The 19,868-nt window shown below is 32.6% G+C and overlaps 1 protein-coding gene across 4 annotated transcripts in view; it reads right to left on the bottom strand.

Annotated features, from left to right (window-relative positions):
- Positions 1-19,868, bottom strand: part of LOC110027175 (extra-large guanine nucleotide-binding protein 1) — a 49,042-nt gene that overhangs the window by 20,648 nt on the left and 8,526 nt on the right. For all 4 annotated transcript variants that reach the window (XM_020728490.1, XM_020728493.1, XM_020728491.1 and 1 more), the window contains exons 5-6: positions 19,021-19,198; positions 6,808-7,040 (exon numbers count right to left, since the gene is read on the bottom strand). In XM_020728490.1, the coding sequence (XP_020584149.1) occupies positions 6,808-7,040; positions 19,021-19,198 (411 nt within the window). The remainder of the gene's footprint in view (positions 1-6,807; positions 7,041-19,020; positions 19,199-19,868) is intronic.

Genomic DNA, 19,868 nt, shown 5'->3' with positions numbered 1-19,868 from the left:
TTGAAGTTTCATTTGTGTTTGTTTATAAACTTTCAAGTCCATTGCAAGTTTTATTTGAGTCCTATATTCAAATTTGTGATCAATTTGCTGCTCAAATTTTTTTCACATTGAAGCAACTTGCATGACGTTTTTGTTTCAATTTTGTGACAATTTTTTTTTTGAATTTACACTTCATTTTTGTTTTAGTTTTGTATAGGTATAAAATAGATTTCTTTTAATTATTTCAAGAAAGTCCATTCACCATTAATTTTGGAGGCCTCCCCATATACATGACATTTTTAGTTCAATTTGAAGCAACTTGCATAATGTTTTTGGATTCATTTTGCCCTCTCTCTCTCTCTTTGGAATTTACCCTCCATTTTTTGTTTTGGTTTTTGTATGTGCCTAAAAGACATTTGTTTTAATTATTCAAAGCAAGTCCATTCACTATTAATGTCGGTGTCCTACCAAAATCTCCCTCAAGAGTACCTACGGAAATGATTAGTCAACCATTAAACAAAAAAAAAATGAAAAAAAAAACATGTGAACCATAATCAATGAATTTTTACCCCAGTCAGCTAACGAACATAGGAATCTTTATAACTAAGCGAAAAAATTTTAACATAAATTTCCTCGTCGCATCATGACACGTGGGTATATAATTTTTGGCGATCCAGAATCTTCTTTCCCACCACAGCAAGAAGATAGTGTATGAGGATTAACACCACCAAAAAAGGTCGCAAATACTAGGTTTCTACAAGTGTTAATAAAGATGCATGTGTATTTAAATATTGCATTGCAATGACTTTTGTATTTGTGCATTTGAGCACACGAAACAATGAATAGATTAGCAGGTTAATATGTTCTTCGGTAAGTACAAAAATTCTTTAATTTCTTTTTTTTTATCTTTTTATCTTTTTCTCCATTTTTTTCTTCTTTTCTCACTTTTCTTCTCACTTTTATTCGGGTGTGAACTATTTGTTCAAAACTAAAAAATCAAATCGGGGCCGAATCATGAAAGCCAAAAAATTCTAGATTCATTCTTGAAAATTTTAAAAAATAGTGGATCTCTGAAAATGCAAATCATATGTCACAACTTTTTCTTTCTCAAAAATAATTTCACAAAGCTTTGACCTCCATATTTCTTTGATTTAAAATATAAGTAGCATGCTATAATGTTTACTTTGGAGAGCATGCCTCAGTTAGTGTTGAACTATCACGACAAATCATAAGTTTTTGAGTTACCTATCTATTTATCTTCTTGCATATTATATCTGTGAAAATTTTGGTATGTTTATGTGATAGCATGTTGGTTGGTGGAACACTTTTGGATATGACTAATCGGGCCAATGGTCCCACAAAATTATGACTCTACAGGAAATCATCGGGTTTCTTAGGGTTGGTATTGACCATTTCGATTTCAGGATGTATGTTAAAACCAACAATATAAATAATATACGAAAAACTGAATAATAAAAAACTTTATTGGAAACAATTGCATGTTTTCTTATGATGATAAGTAAGCATATTTGATATTTATCACTCTCTTGTCATCTTATGATGTTATATATGCACATAATAATTGTCACTATTTATTATGCATATTGTATGTCTCATTTTCTTTGTCATTTATGCTTTACTAATTAACTATTATTTATTGAGATTGCCCGTCAAACTCAGTCGATATATTTGCATAATAGGTTCTATTCTGCTACTAGCAAGATCGTTTCTACCGGAGCAGGTTTTTCAGTTTTAGATTAGTTGTCTTGGAATTTTTTTCGGTGTGGGTTTTAGCTATTGTATTTTCTTTTTAGGTCTAGATAGTCGTTCATTGTTATTATTTCAGTTTTGATTTGAACAGTTTTTTGTTTTCCTTTAAATTGTATCAGTGGTATATTTATTATGGAATAAAATTGATATTTTTTGTATATTTCTATTGTTATTTGCATACAATATTGTTTTTGAAAATATAAAACAAATTCAATCCATTTCATCACCCCTTGCATTATCGGGGTGTACCGCCTTCCAGACCCAGGATGTGCAGCACATGCATGCATATTTATTACTTCCATGTGGACAATCATATTAACACATCAAATCAATTTGATCGATTCACTTTGATTATTGCATTAATGAGTTCACAAGTTATTACTTTATAGTGACTTCAATTCTCATAAAAACTTCTTGGTGTGACTTTGCAAGGTAAATCTGATCATGGTCGGGATGCCCCGTGCTTTAGAAGACTTCCTTCCTTCTTCACCATCAGTGATCGTTCAGAGATCATGTGAAGAGGTTGTTTAGTTACTTTGAAATTTAGAACAAAAAGGACGATGCCAAACTTCGCATCGATGAGACTCTTGCAAAACCTTTCTACTTTCTCTCTTACTAGGATCTTAGTTTAATGTTAGAAAAAGAGATGTACCATCGGGGCTTCGGGTATCTCTACAACCCCCACAAAGAGGTGTACCAACGGTCAAAGACCGTCGCCCCTACAAAGATGTGTACCAACGGTCTAGAAACAGTCATAACCATAAAGACGTGTACCAACAGTCTTCAGGTATAAATCTTATGTCCAAAACCAATTCAAACTTAAATCATTTGCAAAAACAAAATGTCGAACGTGACTAGAGAGCCAATCCCTTTTCAAATATCAACATAAGTTCCTAGAAAGAGATAAAATTGAGAGGTTTCTCAAGTCTCACCGACACAAAGTTTGATGTCGTCCCTCTTGTTCTAAGCTCCAATGTAGCTTCAGAACTTCGCATAATCGTCGGACAATCACCAGCAGGAAAAAAAGTAGGAAGGAGTTCTTCCATAGCATTATGCATCCCAATCACGATCGGATTTACCTCACAAAGGAGCACCAAGAAGCTTGTATGATAATTAGAGTCAGTATAAAGTAAACATGTGTGCACTCATGAATGAAATAATCAAAATGAATCAAGCAAATTGATTTGAATGCAAGCTAATATGATCATCCACATGGAAGTAATGAACTATGCATGCCAATATCTGATGTTATAATTTTCATATGAATGGTAACAATGACGATCATGGCTCCAACAATCATTCATATGTTTTTTTATAAAATATAGTGGAATGTTATGTATGTGAAGATTTTCTTCTTTATTATCTATCAATTTCTACACCAAATGGCATATACATTCAAAAACTCTCATGATTTTCAATATGCACAAACTCCACATACATGTACTCTTGATAAACCACACTTCAAATGCAAGAATAAGATTCAAGTATACATGGATTCTAAGCTACACCAATTCACATGAAATTTAAGATTGATAAATGTTATTTTATATGCATGAATCTTTAATAACCAACACAATGTATGAAACATAGAATTCAAACGTGCCTAGATATGCATGATGATGAGCATGCATGATAATATAGTGATGAATAAGCATGTCACTAAAGTCTTATATATTAATGTATCTAACACTTAAACATCCATTTTACGTACAAAAACAAATGGCATATACATTCAAAACTCACATAATTTTCAATATGCACAAACTCCACATACATGTACTTTTGATAAACAATCTTCAAATGCAAGAATATGATTCAATTATACATGAATTCCAAGCTACACCAATTCACATGAAATTTAAGATTGCTTAAGCAAGAATTCCACAATGAATATTATTACATATGTATGAATCTTTAATAACCAACACATGTATGAAACATAGAATTCAAAAGTGCCTAGATATGCATGATAATATAGTGATGAATAAGCACAGCACTAAATTCTTATATATTTATTTATCTAACACTCAAACTTTCATTTTACATACATAACATGCCATTTAAACAGCAGAAGATATAATTCACTTTTTGCAAAGTTAAAATAACAATAATATAAAGGATTTGAATGCTAGAAATGTAATATGAAAAGTTCAGGTATTAGATATATGAATACATAAGAATTATTTGGTATGTATATAGAAATTGAAGTTCAGATGTTATATCTGTAAATGCATAAAAAATTAGTGGCATGCATGTAGAAATTAAAATTCAGGTGTTATATCTGTAAATGCATAGGAAATTAGTGGTACACATGTAGAAATTGATGTTTAAGTATTATGTCTGTAAATGCATAGAAGATTAGTGATCTGCATGTAGAAATTGATGTTCATGTGTTATCTGTAAATGTATAAGAAATTAGTGGTCTGCATGTAGAAATTAAAGTTCGGGTGTTATATTTGTGAATACATAAAGAAATTTTTGTCTGCATGTAGATATTGAAGTTCACAAGGTATGCAAGTAGAAATTGAAATTTAAGTGTCGGGCCTGTAAATATATAGGAATTGCATGGCATGTATGTAAGAATGCAAAAAAGGGAAATTTACATATATAGCCAAATCCAAGCCCATCTTCATCAACTGAAGCTCTATGTTAAGACAAAATTAACTATATAAGGATATTAGGCAGATCAACAGCACACCAAGCCGTTTTAAATTATTAGATTCAATTTTAGCTTCAAAATTATGAAGCTCTATGTTAAGACAAAATTAACTATATAAGAATATTAGGCAGATCAACAGCACACCAAGCCGCTTTAAATTATTAGATTCAATTTTAGCTTCAAAATTAATTTCAACTTCACATTCATCAATAGAAACATGCAATAAACCATGAAGGATATCAGTTGTCTTATACATATGTGTGCTTAAATCATCATAAAAAAATTGATCATTATCCTCAACTTAGTCAATAATTTCACCACTAGAAGTTCATCATATTCTTGCACAATAGCCATGAATTTTTGTGGACATTAGGAAGCTATATAAGTTTTTTCTAACACCTACAACCGTGAAGCCCCTTTCAATCGAAGTTAGATATATAAATGAAAGCAAAGTTATCTCTTTTTAAGTAATCAGATTGAAAAACTATCAAAAATTAAAAAAGAATAAAAAGAAGAGGGCAACAACTATTTTGTGTGAAAAGCACAAAATATAATACTGTGATCGAAAAGCTTTTAGCCGATGACAATCCCTTCCATACCCCCTCCCTAGCAAGTCCGGTTACAAACTTCCCACGTCCTTCACACAACATAGGTTCATCAGCAATTACCCAAAGAGAGCTACTTTCACGAACTCATATTGGCCGATGACAATCCCTTCCATAACCCCTCCCTAGCAAGTCCGGTTACAAACTTCCCATGTCCTTCACACAACATAGGTTCATCAGCGATTACCCAAAGAGAGCTACTTTCACGAACTCATATTCTCCTTCACATGGTATCACCCCATCTCCTATAGGAATTCACATCAAACTTTGAAATAGGAACTGTGAAGGTTCAAATGCCAACAACCATAAGCATTTGAAATAAAGTTTGAACAACATATTGTGAGGTTTAGACCCACAAAACTTAGGCTCAGAAGACGTACACAGGATTTAAAAATTGATTCAAATCAAGTTCAACATGGATAGTATTATATTCAAACCTGTTTAAATTGGAACAGCTCAAATGGATTTTAAATTACTTAGAAAACCAATAAGTGGTATGTGAAGACAGGAAGTTATATCTCATTTAACAAAATTTCATCCAAAACAATCTTTTAGCTTTATTTTTTTTCCAAATAAACATACAAAATGAATATTTGGCCAAATTTTGTGTATGAGACGATCAAAGTCAGATTTCCCAAATGTAATCATAGTAAAACTCTAGCTCATATCTATGCTCACCCTACCAAATTTGCCTAGAACATAAATTTACCAGCGCAATCACAATTTGTTTTCATTAATGGCTCGCATATTCAATAGAACAGTATAACTACCTTTGCTTTAATGAATAAGTTTTGAGAGTTTAGTCAAATGTTCAGATGAACTTTAACTCCAATTAAGATGATCCAAATGCTATTTCTTTATAAAATTTTCATGAATAGTGGCATTCACACACCTTATAACAGATGGACTTCGAAAGTTTTGGTTAGCTCAAAGTTAAATTCAATTGGATCATTTTTATAGGTAAAGACCCTAATAAATTTTATTTAACTGATGTGGGCATGGCTATCTCTGCAACTTACTACCAAATTGACAATTGATAGAATTAACTAAGGCATTCAACAATCCTTGGAAACTTAAGTTGAATTAACACGATGTTAAGTGCCGGCTGCATATCATCCTCCAGCATTGCTGCTGATATTTGCAGTTTCCGTTTCAATGATGCAGCAGGGAAATAGGAAAGACTCATAAACTTTGGCTGGATATGAACATGGTTATATACATTTTTACATGCTAATCTCTTACCGGCATGAAGAAGAACCTGGGCCAACATGATTTTATAAGTCCCAATAGGTTTGACTCTAAAGTAACCTAAGCTCGAAAACCAATAAAAGAATAGATTAAATCAATTTCTACTTAGCTTTTGTTTGCAAGACAGACTAAATTTGCTAAATCAATCATTAAGATCTTATGGCTCCAAATAGCTAACTTGTGATTGTGGATCCCAAAAAGATGCTGCATTATATTCCTTTTCAGTCTAGCTACAATTTCGTCCATCCAAGATATGCATACAAACTTAGAAATCTAATACAAACCTCGATTCCTAATCTAATATCTATTAATTAATCAAGTAAAATCAAATCATATGAAAAGACTAGGCATAGTGTAGATAGATATGCAGACATTAAGAGCACTGAAAACTACTGAAACTTAGAAAATGCACCATTTTACATAAAAGCAAAACAAGCCCTTACGTTATAAAAATTAGCGTAGGAAACTAACATAACAAACAGAATTAGATGAGTGGTAAATTTATCTATCGGGCATTATTAATAAAAAAGTAAAATGCAAGCATACCCGGTCTAAGAAATAACAAGCAACAGCAGGAAGCGATTGTAGCTCGGATATCCTTTTATATGTTAATTGAATAGCGGAAGTATTCCACAGCTCCTCAACTAATGGTGCATATTCACGTGTTGCAGCTGGAAAAATGGCTTCCAAGTTCCCTGCCGCAATGACCTTGAGAAGCCAATCAGATAATTCCTTAAGTCTTGTGGAAATGGAGTATGGAGTTACAGTAACCTGTTCATCTGTAGCAAGATTAATTGTCAAACCTTTCAATATGCTGAAATGGTGCTTATAAAAAGTATCATGAAAGAAAACTTCTATTGGTCATTTATCATTAATATCAGAAGCAGCAGCCACCCCCTTCTCATCATAATTATTTGGGGCGGCTTTATTAATAATCATTTACTACCATACATCATGAAATAGTTTCTTTTCAAGGCATTTTGAATAAATTATATTAATTTTATTTTTGAAGTACCATTCTCCTTTCTAATACTTCAATACTAATCTTATCTAACAATCTAATACATACATTTCCTGCCCTTTATTCGACATGTCCATAAAATCTTATCTGTGATAGATATCACATCAATGTTTTATTTAATATAACCATCCCATAATTTATACTTCTAATCTTGCTTTTCTGCACATTCATTTTAACATTATCATTTTCATTAAGAACAACTTGGCTATCATTTTTTTTTACCCGACAGTAAGATCCATAAAACATCAACCTAATCATAACCTGTCTAAATCTAGTGCAAAGCCTTCCTGATACCTCCTATCGCAAAATACTCTTGAGCACTTCTACATTTAATTCATCCAATCTTTGCTTTAATGTTACAACCCCATACTTCTAGATTCAACATGGTTAAACTTATTACGTCTAAGTTTCACTTTATCCGCCCATGATATTAATTAGTAAACATTAATATCAAGCCTATTAATTATTTTACTTCACTAATTCTAAGTCATGTATCTTCTATATATTTTCTATAGGGAACCACCCTATAAATATCTTTTAAAAGCATCTATATAATCAATGCAAATGAAATGATCTCACGACGAACCTTGGTTTCCTACAATAACTACAAACTCGACAACTACTTTTAATACTATTTAAGGCTTCATTAAGCGTATCAATAGTACTTTAAATGACTTTGAAGCAAACACTTATTAAAGGTGCACCAAATAATAACTAATTGTACTAGATTATATACAATCTCAAAAAATCAATAGTAAACATTTGAAAAAACTTTTTTTTGCTCATTTATATGAAATCTATAGCAAAAAAACTAATCAGGTTAACCATCCTTGAACCTAACTATGGAAGATTCCTTACAAAACTGTTGCTAGATGCTACTCAGAACTGTTCACAATCACCTCAACAAGTAAATCGTCCGAAAGATGTAAGATTGTTTCTACACCCTCTTGTTAAGCATGTAGTTTCAAAACCTAAGGTATTTAAAATGTTTTCTTATGACCAAACTTGTTAAGATGAACTTTTGCACAACTGGGCTTGAAAATACAAAGGAAAATCATTACAATGAAATCACTGCCCTGAAAATTAATGTTATCAGGTTTGTTATCCGTAACAGATCATCAATAAACTTACATTTAAAAATATAATTATAAGTAAACCTGCATAAAAATAGAATTAAATGGGCGATGCAGCCCAGCAGCTTTACCTGCAGCAAGAAATAAACACTCAGCTATACAGCTACCAAAAATAATGCAATGCCTGCTCTAGAATATTCAAGTGTACAACTCATTGAGAAGAAAATATATAAAGGGACACAAGGCTTTGCATATCTACAGGGAAACCAATGAGCTTCTTGAAAAAATCTTTCTTTTTCTTTTATTGTGTAACAGCTCATTTCAGGTACATGGGGAGAGGAAACGAAGGGAGCGAAAAGGAATCAAAGAGTTGGGCAGTCGGAAAAGAGAATGAGGGTTAAGGAGGTGAAAATATTCTATGAAGAGTCGCAAACGTCTTACCTGAGAGTAAACAAGAGAAGCAGAGAACTTTTGTGATCTTGTGGCTTCAGTGAGTGCGGCTAGAGTGAATAGAAGGGGTTGTAGAGAGCTCGTGTGGAAAAGGATCCTCGTGCTTCATATTTTGCTCAATCTCGATCGACCGAGCCGAAGGAGAAGAAAGGCAAGAAGAAGGCACAGCGACAATTCGTACGAGGAGTCAAGTGCAATGGATTAGCGTGCAAAGTAAGAAGAAGGCGTGCGGATGCTGAGCTGAGCCAGAGCTCTCTCCTACAGAACTTTTTCTTATATTAGGATTTAGCCAAAGAAGAAGGTAAAATATTTATTCGATTTTAATTATAATATATATATATATATATATATATATAATTTAGGGGGTTTACATAAAGTAAAATATAAAATTTTAAACATGAATAACGTAAAGCAATAACTACTTAAAATAATAAAGCATTTAAATTTGATATTATTAATATCATGTTTATGTTAGGTTTCCATTAGGGGAATCAACATCAAGACAAACAGATTAACAATTTAATCGTCATCGAGGTGAGTGCTTGTAATTATTATCTACAATAAAAATTTGTTTCTTCTCAAATTTTTTTATAATTGATAAAACTTGTGCATGTTTCATGACAAACAGATTAACAATTTAATCGTAATCGAGGTGAGTGCTTGTAATTATTATCTACAATTAAAATTTGTTTCTTCTCAAATTTTTTATAATTGATAAAACTTGTGCATGTTTCATGCTGATTGGGATATTCTTTTCTTTATTGGTCATATCGTTATGAATGTTGTAGTTACTTACTCTAATTCATTTGGTGTTTGTTTTATATAGTATGTTGAATTGAATGATATGAATACATGAATGATATGTTTATATAGATTGATTGTATGTACATGACTGACTATGATGGAGTAACCCCTTGATAGTACTAGCAGAGTGAATACTAAGGTACTCATGCATGTATATGAAAAAGAATATTGATATTTAGGTGTCTTAATTGACACAATTTTTAGACGGCGAATACTAAGGTACTCCTGTGACGATTATATAAGGGCCCATTTGGGGCAGCTTATTTAAGTGCGGCGGCATTTTGAAAACGCTGCCGCATTGTTTGGGAGACCGTTCGGTCTCATTATTCACGCCGCACTGTGCCCCGCTTCGAAGAATTTCTTAAGGGCTTCGACGCGGGTCAAGACCCGCGTTCGGCTATCATCTTTGCCCAAGATACCCCTCGCACTCTCCCTCCCTGGCTCGTTGCTTGCAATCGAATTTCTTCACCCTAGAGGAGATCAGACCGTGTTCCTTTCGATTTCTCTTTTTGATTCGTAAGGTATGGGTGTGAACGGTCGAACCTCGTTGTTCTTTGCTTTTTTTCTTCCTTAACAGAAGAGCAAGGGCTTTCATCTTCTTCCGTCTCAATTCGAAGGTCGCCGAATAGATCTTTATGGTTTTACGATTTCCTTTCATTATTTTGCTAGGCCTGAAGAAAAGTGTGGAGAATGCATTCTGTTCTTTTCTTTTTTTCTTCCTTGATAGAAGAGCAAGGGCTTTCATCTTCTTCCATCTCAATTCGAAGGTCGCCGAATGGATCTTTATGGTTTTACGATTTCCTTTCATTATTTTGCTAGGCCTGAAGAAAAGTGTGGAGAATGCATTTTGATTGCTCCAGAAATTTGGTTTCGATTTTTTCTGTTTCCTTAAAGCTAACTCCCGAATTTTGCGGGGCTTTAGAACGTTCTATGAGAGGAATCCATGTTTGGTAGGCGCGAAGAAAAGTGTGGAGAATGTATTTTCATTGCTCCATAATTTTGGAGTAGATTTTTTTTGTTTCCTTAAAGCCAACTCCCAAATTTTGTTTCATTTTTTGCTGGATTTTAGACTTATCTATGAGAGGAATCCATGTTCTTATCTATAGTTTATGGGCTGCAATTAATTCTTGTTTATAGTATTGGGCAATAGTTATAGCATCAATGGTTATAGTATTGGGCAATGGTTATAGCATCAGAGCTTTATGAGCTAGTATTACTTCCTGTTTTTCAAGTTTATGTGCTGACGTTTATGGGCTGCAATTAACATACAAAATGACATGCTATAATTCTTGTTTATAGGAAACATAGGTATGAGCTTGGTTCATTAGAATTTCGGGAGTCAAGTACATACAAAATGACATTATTTATTGCAGATCAGGAATAGAGGTTGGTTTTCTTTGATTTGCTAATGATCATGCTATAAGTTGAATGTAATGCAAGTTTTTTTGACTTTCTTGTCATTATTGTTATGTAGAACCGAATGAAATTATTTTATGTTAGTTGTTTATTTCTCATTCATTGTTCCCTCCACACATTCGAGAACTTTGTTTTGGTTATCAATGGTGGCCGAAAACTTGGCATTTGAGCATATCCGAGAACTTTGGGATTATGGTTTTGCTTCTACTTCTCCAGCTATGTTTTCCCCTGCCATACGATTTAACTTGGTTGGATGGTTTTATGCTCGAAAATTTGTATGAATTCCTAAAGCCTTTGCACATATATGAGATAATGAAGTTGTACCAGCTCATTAAAGAGAGGAAGAATGAAAAACATGTTTGATTTTTATTTGTTATTTGAGAAATTATCACTAAAGGGAGAAATGGGAGTTGTATTGTTCTCCTTTAAAATTTATAGTTACGTAACCTTATACAATTGCATAATAAAGTATTTTCGATGTTTTACTGTGGATGTAGGTCATTGACCGAACCACATAATTTATTTGTCTTTATATATTTATATATATTTTTTTGAGCTAACATGTAGACTGTTGTTCATATTGGTGGCAATGAGATTATTTCAAGATTATTGTTGTTGTTGGGTTGTTGTTCTTGTTGACTTGTGATTCATAATTATGAACATTGTGAATGAGCTGGTGCAATTATTTCTTCAACAATTCTATTGAGATTCAAATTTAAAAAGTTTTTATTCTCTTGTTGCCTATAGTTATATCATGTCTAAAGGGGTTGAAGGGGGTCAATCCGCAATGTGGGATAAAGAAGTAACAAATATTTTTTGTGATTTATGTATTAAAGAAATAAAACTGGGGAAAAGACCAACAATCTATTTTAATAAGAAAGGGTGACAAAATATTGCTAAAAGATTCAAAGAATTGACTGGCAGAGATTACGACCAGCTTAAATTTAAAAACAAATGGGACCAATTGAAAAAGGAATGAAAAATATGGAAGGAGTTGAAACGTGGATCTACCGGTCTAGGTTGGGATCCGATTAAAAGGATAATAGATGCTCCAGCTGAATGGTGGGCTGAAAAATTAGAGGTAATTTTCTATCTAATTCATGAATTGTTAGTTTCGCAAATTGTTTTCTCTAATTATAATTTCCTAACTATCCCCTCTAAATCCCTCTAAATCCAAACATTTTATTTCAATAACTCAAAATAATACAACCTGAATACATAAAATATAAACAGTGCGGAATTGAGCCATAAGCGATCTCTCCCAAATTCAACCCTTTCAAGAGATAGGTGATCTCTTCAAAACTCTAACCCTAAGATTCAACGATAACAATCACACATATCCAACTCTAAACATATTAAGCATTATTTATACCTCACAAAAATAACCAAGAAAAGATTAAATTACCCTTAGGTGCATAAAAGACAAAATCAATCTTAGGCGTCGGTTTAAAAAAATAAAGAGAAGGAAAATTTTGTAAACAGCTCCTTCGATCGTTTAATTGAAGCTTTTGCAGCTCCACCAATCTCTGATTCTAATATATTAGACTGTCTTAGGCTTTTGGATACTATTCCTGAAGTTGTGGCCGACAGACGATTTCACGCACAGTGTGTGAAAAAACTTGAGGATTCAACTCGAATGAAAATATTTATGGCGCTAGAGCCTGAATTGCGTCTCGAATATTTGCTTGTTTTAGTCGAGGAATGATATTTTTTTATTGATTGTATATTTATTTGTTGCAGTAATATGAACTTCTACTTATGTCGTTTTCTTTTTAAATGATTGGAACTTCTAATCATGTAATCTTTTTAATATGTTTGGACATTCTACATATGTAGTCATTTATTTTTAAATGTACATGTTAGTGGTTGAAGCTTTATTTATAAGTTGTGTATTATATGTTCTGAACTTCAGCAATTAATATTTGAAGTTTAATTGATTGGTAGTGTTGTAGTCATATCTTATTATGCACTCATTATGTTCACATCTTATATCATTTAGAATGGATCCGCAGCAAGCGTCGTAAGAGAATGGCATTTGCTACAGCCATTGCGATATCCTTAAGCCATTGCGATATTGTTGTTGGATTATTACCGGAATAGAACTGTTCGCATTCCCCGCATGACATCCAGCTTTCTTGGAGATAAATGGGTTGATGAAATGCTTTCTTGTCATCCAATAAAGTTCAGAAATATTTTCAGAATGACAGCACTTATTTTTATGGATCTTTTGCACGAGTTATGCCTAAATCACGGCCTCCAGAGTTCCTCTAGAACAATGTGTAGGGAGGTGTTGGCGATAACACTGTACATTCTGTCACAGAATATCAAAGAATGAATCAATTAGAGGAGCTATGGAAAGATTTCAGCATTCATCTGAAACAATTAGTCGTTACTTTTCTAAAAGCATACAGACTCTTGTTAGCTTAGCAGCAGAAATAATTAAACCAGAGGATCCATCATTTGCTACCACTCCAGAACAAATTATCAATGATCTTTGATACATGTCATATTTCAAGGTAACTATGAGTGGTTTTATTTTATTACATGTCATACGATTCATAATATTATTACTCTCTAACAAATAATTAAACAGAACTGTATTGGTGCAATTGATGGTACTCACGTTGATGCCCCACTAACTCAATCACGAGAAGGTTGTATACATCGGTCAGAGTGGTTCAATAACTCAGAATGTCATGGTTGTATGTGCTCTTGTTAGCTTAGTAGCAGAAATAATTAAACCAGAGGATCCATCAATTGCTACCACTCCAGAACAAATTGTCAATGATCTTTGATACATGTCATATTTCAAGGTAACTATGAGTGGTTTTATTTTATTACATGTCATACGATTCATAATATTATTACTCTCTAACAAATAATTAAACAGAACTGTATTGGTGCAATTGATGGTACTCACGTTGATGCCCCACTAACTCAATCACGAGAAGGTTGTATACATCGGTCAGAGTGGTTCAATAACTCAGAATGTCATGGTTGTATGCGACTTCAACATGTGTTTTACTTTTGTAGTGACAGGTTGGGAAGGGAGTGCACATGACAGTCGAATTTTCTCCTTTGTCACTAGAAATAGATCGCAGTGCTTCCCTCACCCCCCATCAGGATAGTTTTACTTTGTAATTTGTATATCTGAGCAGGTAATATTTTTAATTAACAGTGTCTTTCGTACCAGGAAAAAATTATCTGGTTGATGTCGGATATCCTATGCAAAGGGTATAAATAAAGCCCTATCCTGACACAAGATATCATCTTCCTGATTTCGAGAGAGCAAGTGACACCGTCGAGACCGTCCGTGGCAGAAAGGAAATGTTTAATAAACGTCACTCATCTTTACGCGGGGTAATTGAAAGAACATTTGAGGTTTGAAAGTAGAATTGAGTCATCCTACGTGATATGTCGTCGTATCCTTTCCAAAAACAGGTGCATATTGTGGTTGCAACAATAGCACTACATAACTTCATCTGAAGGCATTCCTCACGATTAGATACAAACTTTAGTATGACTGACAATAATGAACTGAATGTCTTCGAGCAAACTCCAGGAATTGTGGGTGGACATTCATTACCTGAGAATGATATAGACTCTAATGAATTTGGAGATCATGATGGTGAAGTGCCAATGGTGTTTCAGCTCGTTGCGATTTCTTCCGGTTGGCTGACAGTCTCACATATTACATTGTCAACAGCAATGAGAATCCGATATTTGTTGATAGTGCAGATGATGACAGACATAGCCAGAGTTTCAAATTAAATATTTTAATATTTTTCATTGTAGTTGTACTTGTCTTTGTACTTTTTTTATTTCTTCTGGTACTCATGAGAGTGTGAGAATTATATGTTATCTTTTGGAACTGATCTGTGATGATTGTATGTTTCTGCACTATATGCTTCTGTACTACCAATAAGCTATTATGAATAAGCTGCCCCAAACCGTTTTATCAGACAGAAGCAGGAATATCATTTAACTACCAATAAGCTAATATGAATAAACTGTTGTCAACAGTAATGAGAATCCGATATTTTTCCAGGTTGATAGTGCAGATGACAGTCTCATTATCAGATTATCAGAATAATCTGCTTATCAGCAGATTATAAATAATCAATAGCTGCATCAAATAGACCCTAAGTACGAAATGATATTGAAATGTTATTCGAAAAGTAAGACTACTTTGAATAGCATCAAATGTGTATATTATTTTATTTAAACAATTTAACTGGCATGCATATTATTTTTCTCTTGTATTATTGTAATTTATCAGTATGAGTATTCACTGGCTCGTTTAGCTCACAATTATTTTAACTAAATTTACAAGTAAATTTTAAGTAATTAAAAGATGAATAGTAGAAGAGAAATGTTTATAGAATATAGAGACAACCATCAACGAGGTAATTTTAATTGAACTTTAATTTAATTTGTAGTGACTTTTTAATCTGTTAAGTTGTGGAAGAATATGGAAAACTTAATTCATATTGTCCGACCTTTTGTACCCAAATTGGTTAATTTCAAGCCCCAGGCTCGATTGTGACAGAAGTCATATCAGAAAACAAGGTTTAAAATTAATTAATGAAGTATCAAGAAAAACTAATATAATGATTGTAAGAAATTTTTAATAATAAAAAATAAAATTTAAAGCTAACAAAAAATTATAAATACATCCATTCAGATAAATAACTTACTCAAAATTATAGAAAAACAGTCTGATATAAATATTATGGATAACTAATGATGACCGACTTAATGAGATTACTTGTAATCCATTTTTTTTAAAATTTGAGGACGATATTTCAGTAAGCGGGGAAGATTGTAAAAGCTCCTTTCAGTTACATAGGGAGAGGAAACAAAGGAAGCGGAAATCAATCAAAGAGTTGAGCAGTCAGATAAATAAATGAAGAATGAAGGAAAAGGAAAAGAGGAGTCAAGAAAATAAATGGAGGAGAAGCAAGAAGTGTCGCAAAGCCAAGGAGGTGAAAATCATCTATAAAGAGTCGCAAACGACTTACTTGAGAGTCGACGAGAGAAGCAGAGAATTTTCGTGATGTCATGGCTACGGTGACTGTGGCTAGGGCAAAGAGAGAGGGTGTAGAGAGCTCGTGCGGGCAAGGATCCTCAAGCTACGTATTCTTCTCAATCTCGATCGATCGAGCCGAAGGAAAAGAAAGGGAGGAAGAAGGCGCAGCGACAGCTCGTGCGAGAAATCGAGTAGAATGGCTTAGCGTGCGAAAGAAAAAGGCGTGCGGGGACTGAGCTAGCCAGAGCTCTCGCCTGCGGAACCTCTTTTGCGTGTTAGGGTTCGGTCAAAGAAGAAGGTAGAATATTTATTCAATTTTAATTGTATATATATATTGAATAGAAAATTTAGCGGGCTTACATAAAATAAAATATAAAATTGTATACATGAATAACGTAAAGTAACAACTAATTAAAATAATAAAGTAATTAAATTTTGATATTATTAATATCAAGTTAATGTTAGGTTTCCATTAAGGGAATCGATGTCAAGGCAAACCAATTAGCAATTTGACCTGCATCGAGGTGAATGTAATACTTTTAATCTATAGTAAATAAAAATCTCTTCTCAAATATTTTGTAGTTGACGAAACTTGTGTGTGCTTTATTCTGATTGAAATATTTTTTTCTTTATTGGTCATATCACTATAAATGTTGTAGTTACTCTCATTCATTTGATGTATGTTTTATATAGTATGTTAAATTGATGATACAAATACATGAATGATACGTTTATGTAGACTGATTGTATATGCATGACTGACTATGATGGAGTCACCTCTTGATATTACTAGATGGGGAACACTAAAGTACCCGTGCATGTATATGGAAAAGGATATTGATATTAATATGTCTTAATTGACACAACTTTTAGACGGTGATTCTTGTGACGGTTTTATAAGTACAAAAATGATGTTGATATGTTATTAGTAAAGTAAGACTATTTTAAATAACATCAAATGTTTATATTGATTTATTTAAATAATTTAACTGGCATGCATATTATTTCTTTCTCTCATGTATTATTATAGTTTATGAGTATGAGTATTCACTGGTTCGTTTATCTCATAATTGTTTATCTAACTTTTCAGATAAATTTTAAATAATTAAAAGATGAACAGTAAAATAGAAAATATTTATAGAAAACGAAGACAACATCAAAGAGGTAATTTTAATTGTATTATTTTAATTTAATTTGTATTGGTTCTTTCATATGTTAAATTGTAGACGAATATAAAAAATTTCTTTCACACCACCCGACCGTCTGTATCTGCCTTAGTTAATTTGAAGCCCCAAACCGGGTCGTGATATATTGTGTGTGTGTGTGTGTGTGAGAGAGAGAGAGAGAGAGAAGTCCAGTACAATACCATCTCTGGAAAATTGGGAACGAAATAAACTGCATATGCTTTTCAAATACAATCAAGGAAGAAAATAGAGAAAAAAAACAAGACTCTAAGTGTTCATTTCAAGCCTACTTTTTATGAACTCCAGTAATGGAAACAAAACGCCTATACTCTTAAAGAAAAAACAACGCAAATCTCTAAAACTTATTAGATCATTATTTTATTAGCTATTTACATTTCTCAACCAACGGTTAAATTTTCTTTTGTAATCGTGTTTCTTGTATCATATTCTTTCACTTTACGAAAAGAGGCTTCCCCAGCTTCTCAAACTATATAAAAAAAACCCTCAAAACCATGCAAAGCTCTAAATCCATGGACATGTTTAAGAGGCCATTGCTTAAGACTAACATAAAACCAACAAGCTTTTATGCAAAATTCCTCCAAAACACTACATCGGTACTAAAATATATCCACTGTGGTTATTTGATAATATTACTGGGCATGGTTGACAAGAACAATGATGCTCCTACAAATATATTCATAGCTCCTCTCTTCTTAGAAAATCAGGCAAAACAAAAATAACAGGTATTAAGAAATAACAGGTATTAAGAAATAACAGTATCAAATGCTAATCTAAAAAGGTTAAATAAGAGCACCATGTTTCAGATAACGCAAAAGTAATGAAATGTATTAACAGTACTAGCACATATCGGATGATTAAAAATTATTTCACTCTAAACTAGTATTTTTCTCATTTTTTATACATGAAGAACACAATTTATTACAGATGTATTTAGAACAATGAACTTGTGGTTGCCATAAACGAGGTAAAACTTAGCTCTAATACAAAACATCCGCAGAAGATTTAACAAAAAACAAAGGCATCCTTAACATATGAAGAGGCTAAATACAGAAAAAAAACCTGCCCCTAATAAAAATATCGTTTTACTAATAATAGGAAGGGCATAGCAGCAAACTATACGTTAAACAATAAAACTGCAGGAGTACATGACAGACCGTTCCCAAAAGATTTTAACATCAGAAAAAGAACAAGCAAAACTTGACATAACACTGGATAGCAACCCAATGCACTTAATTAATAAACTGTCAGCCACCTTCGTTGTTCTAACAACATTAAGAGACCATAGCTCCTACACATGCCAAAATCTAATAACATCGTAAGGCTTATTTGAGGCTGCAGATAGCAACACCTGCACCATTTTATCCAATGGAAATGATATTTGTTACACCATGAATGGGACGGAGTGGAAAAGGTAACTAACAAACCCTTTCAAGAATTAGGACAAACTTGTCGAAAAATTAAACAACAAACTGTTTCAGACCAATCAGCTTTAATGATTATTGAATCTTTTGAGTGATCAAAATAAAATTATAGAAAAATGATTGTAACCAATAATGAGATGCAAAAGTTGTAACAGCATAAATAGTCATATTTGAAAAATTAACATAAGCACAATGAGTGATCAAACAGTTACATTCAGAAAACATAAGGATAACAGATAAACAGTATATCCTTGATCAGTAAAAAGAAAAGAAATTTTAAATTCCGGCAATCTTTTTATCTATAAAAAGAGCTTGAAAAAGAAGATAACATGACACATACCTATGGAAGAAGATTCATAAAATTGTTTTTTCCTTTTCTCAGATAAATACTCTTCTTCAAAGTGTTCACGACCCTCAAGTAATATACCAAGATAACTATAAATTTTTGTTTGAATCATCAACTTCATGCTCTGAAGCTCATCCTCATTGAAAGGGACTCTCTTATACAAAAAGTTGGCCTGAAAAAAGGTATTCATCAAATCGCAAGAAAAATATTTTAACTGCATTTATTGTGATAAAAATGAAAGATAAGTTATAGGGTGTCACATGGGCTGACCAAGTGCATTTAAACTCATTCAATTCAGTCCTTCAAAGTCCCATATTTGTGAAGGTCTGATGGGCCTTGGTTGGTTACCCATGGAAGTTTATTTCAAAAAGTTTATGATACAGCATACTTCTTTAGTAAAATTTAAATCGCTTTCTAAATCAAAATTAAATTAATTCAAACTAGTTTGTGAAAAGCTTCAAGGTTGTCAAGCTCAAAATTACTTTTGACGTGCTCCGCTTGGCTAACTAGGTGCTCGTTTGGGAGGACTTTTTAGGTGCGGCGCGGTCATTTGCCGCAACTTTTTATAGAAATTTACTATTTTTGCAGTATTTGCGTTTTTTCTCTGGCTGCTTAGCTAGAAGTTGGCAACAGTTATTTTGATATATTAATAATATTTTGATGTGATAAAATTATATATGGGAAGTTGTATTTCATTTTAAAAAATAAGAGTAGTATTTTTTATATGATGTTAAAAAATTGTGTTATCCATGTAAATATGAAAAATTAAAATATATATTTAAATTTCTAACTCAAAATCATATAATAATATATATATATACTAAATACTTAAATTTACACCA

Source organism: Phalaenopsis equestris, unplaced genomic scaffold (assembly GCF_001263595.1).
Source record: "Phalaenopsis equestris unplaced genomic scaffold, ASM126359v1 Scaffold000418, whole genome shotgun sequence".
Lineage (NCBI taxonomy): Eukaryota > Viridiplantae > Streptophyta > Magnoliopsida > Asparagales > Orchidaceae > Phalaenopsis > Phalaenopsis equestris.
This window is presented reverse-complemented; position numbering and strand designations above follow the sequence as displayed.